Raw genomic sequence first — 5,985 nt, forward strand, 5'->3', positions numbered from 1 at the left:
AATTGAGGGACAAAGAAGCAGGTATTTTGTTATGTATCTTAATGATACTGAACTAATTAGAATAATTTAACCTTAAATAAGTATGTATATATATATTTTTTTTATTTTATTTTTTATTAATTCATTAATTTTGTTAGTTTGTTATTATTTTATTTTTTTTGTTAGGATGTTTTTTCGCTGAATTAATTTTTATGATTTAAAGTATCATTATCATGCAGATCATTCAGAACTCAGCCGCCCGGATCATCACCCGCACCAAATCATCTGACCACATCACCCCTGTCCTCATTCAACTTCACTGGCTCCCAGTACACTACCGCATCCAATACAAAACCCTACTCCTCACCTACAAAGCTCTCCACAACCTAGCCCCCAGTTATCTCTGCGACCTCCTCCAAGAATACACTCCCTCCCGCTCCCTCCGCTCAACCTCTGCTGGACTACTATGTATCCCCACATCACGACTCACTTCAATGGGTGCCCGGTCATTCAGCTGTTCAGCACCCAGGCTCTGGAACTCCCTCCCCCCACACATAAAACAGTCAGACACCATTACAACCTTCAAGTCACAACTCAAAACTCACCTGTTCAAACTCGCACACAACGTCTAACTGATCACTGTTTTGATTGTTTTTTTTGTTTTGTTTTGTCTTGTTTTTGTTTTATTTATTTCTTATTGCTTATGTTTATTTATTTATTTATTTATTTATTTATTTATTTTTTCCACAATGTCTTGTTTTTTTTTTAAATATGTATGATGACTATATGCTCTGTAAGGTGACCTTGGGTGTTTTGAAAGGCGCCTCTAAATTAAATGTATTATTATTTATTATTATTTGCCAAATTCCTTGTTACACACTCCTGTGTAGTGGTCCAGTAGGTGGCGGTATACAGTGAAAAACTATGATCCGCCATTAAACAGAAGAAGAAGAAGGAGTTTCGCATCCGTGAACCGTGGTGCCATGTGTTGGTGAGGTGTGTAAGCTCTCGGACTTGACGACTACACATGTTAAGTCGGCGACTGAATAACTGCAAATTACACACAACAGTCGATTATCAATGGTTGTCACAATGATGGCATCAGCAGAGGTAAGATTTCATTCCTACCATTACAACGATCGTATGTTGTTTCAGACACTTTATGAACTTTCTCAGATATCTAGTAGCATAAATGCTATTCGGTAGCTATACAGCATACACGTGTACTAGCAAAATTGTGTTTTTCTCTCATCTGATCTTCCGCCTAAGATAATGGTCTGCAAAGTTCAACATTTCTCCTAATTCACTACCTGTATTTAGATCGTGGTCCCCGAAGAAGAGAAACCGAAGGCGGAAGAAGCTGGAGTTACTGGTAAATCAGCCACTGTTTGTTTGCAGATTGTGCGTGTGTATTTATTATTGTTTATAAAACGACAATGATTGTGTTTTGCTACAGTGGACGGGAAAAGGAAAGCGGAGTCAGAAGACACTATTTGCCCTACAAAAAAACAGAAAACCGTAAATGAAGGTAATGTAAAAACTAACGTACGAAGTGTCTATTCAGAATTGTGCTAAATAACGTTCGGGTTTCTTAAGCTGTGCCCGTCATTTCATTTCCCTTTTTTTTTTCTTGAATTTTCTTTAAAGGTTTCCGTGTTTTTATTGGCAATTTGAACAAGACCAAGAAATATGAAGAAATAAAAACGTCGATTATAAGTTACTTACTGAAAGAGAGTCTGTTGGTCCAGGATATTAGACTACACGCTGACAGGTGAGAGTAAAATTGTATTTGGTGTGTTGTGTCATTCAATTAATATTCTGTTAACAATAACAATGTTGTTTTGAATTCATACAGGACGTTTGCATATGTAGACCTGGCAACCGAGATAGACATGGCCAAAGCCTTGACTCTGAATGGTAAAAAGGTCCTTGATTTGCCCCTGAGGATTTCCAAAGCTAAAGTCAAGGTCAAAGACGACAAGAAGCGGAAGAGAGCGAAACCTTCTGCCGAGCAGAAAGCAGGTAAATTTAACAAATAAGCAAAACGTCAGAATGAATGAGCTGTTGTCGGGTTTATAAAATGGTTGTAGTGTAATGATCAGTTGTCTCTGCAGATGGGACCAGAGACATTCTTATAAAGTAGCTTAAGTAAAAGTGTTTTCGCTGTGACTTTTTTTTTCTCTCAGACAAGTTTGCCAAGTGGTTGTCGGTGACAAACCTTCCCCACAATGCAACGAAGGCTGAAGTTATGGGCATCTTTAAAACTGCAGTTGATGTAACATTTCCCGGAGGAACCTCGGGCACAAACAGAGGGTGAGCCACGAGTTGGAACCTCTATTTAGCAGTATAACAGAGGCTTTTATCCAAAAGAGGCTGTGAATTCAGATGCATAGTTTGCGTCTTGCTCAACAGATGCATCTCAGAGTGCCTAGCTAGTTTTCACTTTATTGTACTTCCCTAACTAATGCTGAACCTACCTTTTGTTGCAATAATCTTATGATGTATTTTGGCCGGCATGCGGTGAAAGAATCCCTACAGGACCGATAAGCCATGGCCTAGTTAGTTGTCTGGATCATGGATTCTATTCCCTACATTTTAAAAACTCAATGAAAATTAACATTTTCAACAGCATCGCAGTTCTGCACTTTGAAACCAAGGAGCTTGCTGAAAAAGCCATGAAGAAGAAAAAAGGGAAGAAGCTCAGAGAGAGAGTGATAAAGATCAACGCTTACAGATGTAAAAATATTGGCAGTGTTGATGACGAAAACACTGAAGGTAAGCGTTTAGCACCGGTACCTATTTTTGCCTGAAACCTACTAAGAAACTGATATTTTTTTGAACAATGCCATTTACAGAAATCTATCTTCCCTATTCAATTAAGCCATTGCGCAGGGAGGTGCTCCCACTAACACATTGGTTATTAAAAACCTGCCTCGTCTGGAAAGTGAAACGAAGCTAAAGAAGATATTCAAGAATGCTGTCGGTATCAACGTACCCATGGACGGTAGCAACGCAAGAGGGTAAGACTGTATTACAGTAGAACCTCAAGGGTTACTTGTCGTGGTGTGACCCACCAGATTTTTAGAGCAGTAAAAATAAGCAAAATATCAAAATATCCACAACGTTGGATACATTTTTTACATCTTCTTTGCTTGCCATGGTAGACTGCGATCTACTGCCGGGTTGTGACCCAGTTTGCAAACCATGGCCCTAGACCCTAATGTTTTTAGGAGGAAAACATTGACCTAACTGTTTTCCACAGATTTGCGTTTGTTGAGTTTAAAACTGACAAGGAAGCCAAGGACGCCATGGAAATGGCACGAGGCGTGAAGATATTGAAAAAGGCAATCGACGTTGAGTACAGCAGATCTAAGTTACGGCCAGAAGCTAACGAAGGTATTGGTGATTTTCTTTCATGTTATCAAAAGCCACCTTTATTCACGAAGCGCAGCGCAAGTAATCCAATGGATACAAACAATTGCGGTAGTCAGTTGGTGGCAACCTCACTACTAGTGGCCTCCTCGATTATATACACTGGACCTGTTATTCTGTGTGTGCCCAACACATTAGGTTTATTCAGTACATTTGCAGAAAACATTGAATTTGCTAAGTCTTCCTGATGTCCACGTATAACGCATAAGAAATCATGCAGAGATTTAAGAGAAAATTGCATTGAATATGATTAAAACACTAGACACCGTTCAACCAAAACAGTTGAGCATTATGATAAGGAAGTATTATCTCTTATCCACTAATGGGAGGACTTGTTTTGATAACTTTCAATGAATCAACGCAGACACACTAGTCAGACATGCTCTTTTAAACACGCATCTCATGCATCTTCTTTTGTAGTTCTCTTGACAACCTTGAAGGTAACTGGACTGGATGAGAAAACCAGTGAGGAGACTCTTGCAACTATGTTCGAAGGATGCACGACTACCAGGATCATTCGAGACAAAAAAACGTCAACATCGAAAGGGTATTTATCCTTCAACGCATTGGATCTTATGTTCTGTTCAATATTTGGACACTATTGCAGTCTGCACTATAATATATTTCCAATTGAAATGACTAACAAGGGACATTATATAGGAGGAAGGTGATTGGATCGAGCCATTGTAGACTACCTATGGGGGGGGCGCCACTAAAGAATCACATTGTTTCCATTGTAGAGATGGAGAAAGATGGATGGATTAGATCACAATATAATTTGAATCTGATCTGGCTTTATTTCAAGGTACACTTAACACATGTAATAAGTCGTATATAAAACTAATATCTCCGCAATTAATATATTGAAGGAATAAAAGGTATGATGTAAAATAACATTCTGTTGCATATGTAAATAATAGCATATAAATAGTAACATTGGGGTAACAAGAAGTGAAAATCTCCTCAAAAATCCCTAAACAGTTATTACCTTCCTCAGGTTCGGCTTTGTTGATTTTGCCAAGAAAGAAGACTGCCAGGCTGCCAAAGAGTCCTTGGAGGACTGTGAGATAGATGGCAAGAAGTTGACACTGGCCTACGCCAAGCCCCAGTTCGCCCAGTCTACACAAAAGCCTAAAACACAGCCCAGTGTCCAGTCTGCAGAGAAGGCTAAAGTCCAGCCTAAACAGAAGCCCGGATCACAACCTGAAAAACCTGTCTCTGAAGATCAACCTTCTGCTGGCAAAACGAAGCTGTCAAAACGTAGAAGGAACAAGAAGAAAGGTAATGTTGAGATGAACTTAGGCTTTTTTCAGATTTATTTGACCACAAAAAGCTTTGAGTCTAAATGTTGTGATAATCCGAACAGTTAAGGTCCCTATAGTTAGACTCGCTGTGTGCACGGCTGTTCTTTGATTTTCTCCACAACCCCTCACCCTATCATCCTCATACACGCGCTCATGTAATGATCAGGAGACGAGGAAGACCAGTGTTGAGGGTGAAGTGGTTTAGATGAGTGTCTCGAGATAGCCAGGAGCCCAAAAAGCACGTTTTGAACTGGCACTGCCCCAGTCAAGGAAATAAGACAAACATCTGAATACCAGCCATTTTGACACGCTCTTGCGATATTACACATTTTGGCTGATGCATCTCATATTGAAAACGTTTTATTTTTTATGTTAACTACTAGCCCCAATTTACAAGTACTTTCTTTGACTTTAAGCTGCAGCAAAAAATGCCGCAAAAGATGGAGCAGAGGAAGCAGCAGAGGAAGCAGCAGAGGAAGCAGCAGAGGAAGCAGCAGAGGAAGCAGCAGAGGAAGCAGCAGAGGAAGCAGCAGAGGAAGCAGCAGAGGAAGCAGCAGAGGAAGGAGCAGTGGAAGGAGCAGGAGATGCAGCAGCTGACGGAGCAGGAGATGCAGCAGCTGACGGAGCAGGAGACAAAGTAGAGGCAGCAGTGGACGGTGCAGGAGATACAGCAGTGGATGGAGCAACGGCAGAGGAGGCTGAAGTCAAAGAATAATTTGTTCCCCAATGTCGGAAGATTCTCCATCACAATGTTTCATTCACCTTTTGCCGTGAGATTAAAATGTAAACATACATTCTCTGGGGAAAAGATTTTCTATTGATTGTGTTCTCCTATTTCATATTATTGTATTGGTTATAATGTTTGAAATGAAATAATCTGTTAATGTAGTCCTTCAGTGTGAATATTTGAATAACATTGATCAATTGTTAATCATTCAATTGTTTTAACGTCTCTACCATTGGGCTATGTCATTGTGTATATTGTTGATCAAATTTTGCGAGTTGAAATTTTCCCAAGCAAATTCACTGAAATAATCATTTCTGTCAATACCACTGTTGCGTCTTCTTTTTTTTGCATGTCAAAAGTGCAAATATTTGTAAGTATTTTTCGGAACTCATCCCAGTTAAATGTGGTATAAGTTGAGTGGGCTGTACACCGTGTTCTCGTCGTTCTTGGCAAGTTATCAGGAATGCGCCAAAGGGTGTCCCCCAAGGGGCACCAGCGCGTACCATTAAGTCAAAGTCCTGATAGCATCGACCCCGGTTCGAT

At 39.9% G+C, this 5,985-nt stretch overlaps 1 protein-coding gene across 1 annotated transcript; it reads left to right on the plus strand.

Annotated features, from left to right (window-relative positions):
* The first annotated feature begins 869 nt into the window (after nucleotides 1-869).
* LOC130387344 (nucleolin-like) lies at nucleotides 870-5,860 on the plus strand. The gene is made up of 12 exons (XM_056596374.1): nucleotides 870-1,089; nucleotides 1,300-1,351; nucleotides 1,436-1,507; nucleotides 1,627-1,750; nucleotides 1,835-2,001; nucleotides 2,166-2,292; nucleotides 2,609-2,754; nucleotides 2,861-2,999; nucleotides 3,242-3,375; nucleotides 3,832-3,958; nucleotides 4,409-4,692; nucleotides 5,132-5,860. The coding sequence occupies exons 1-12, from the start codon at nucleotides 1,060-1,062 to the stop codon at nucleotides 5,428-5,430; spliced, it is 1,701 nt and encodes a 566-aa protein (XP_056452349.1). The 5' UTR covers nucleotides 870-1,059; the 3' UTR covers nucleotides 5,431-5,860.
* Nucleotides 5,861-5,985: the final 125 nt, after the last annotated feature.

The sequence above is a fragment of the Gadus chalcogrammus genome, chromosome 8 (assembly GCF_026213295.1).
Source record: "Gadus chalcogrammus isolate NIFS_2021 chromosome 8, NIFS_Gcha_1.0, whole genome shotgun sequence".
NCBI classification, from domain to species: domain Eukaryota; kingdom Metazoa; phylum Chordata; class Actinopteri; order Gadiformes; family Gadidae; genus Gadus; species Gadus chalcogrammus.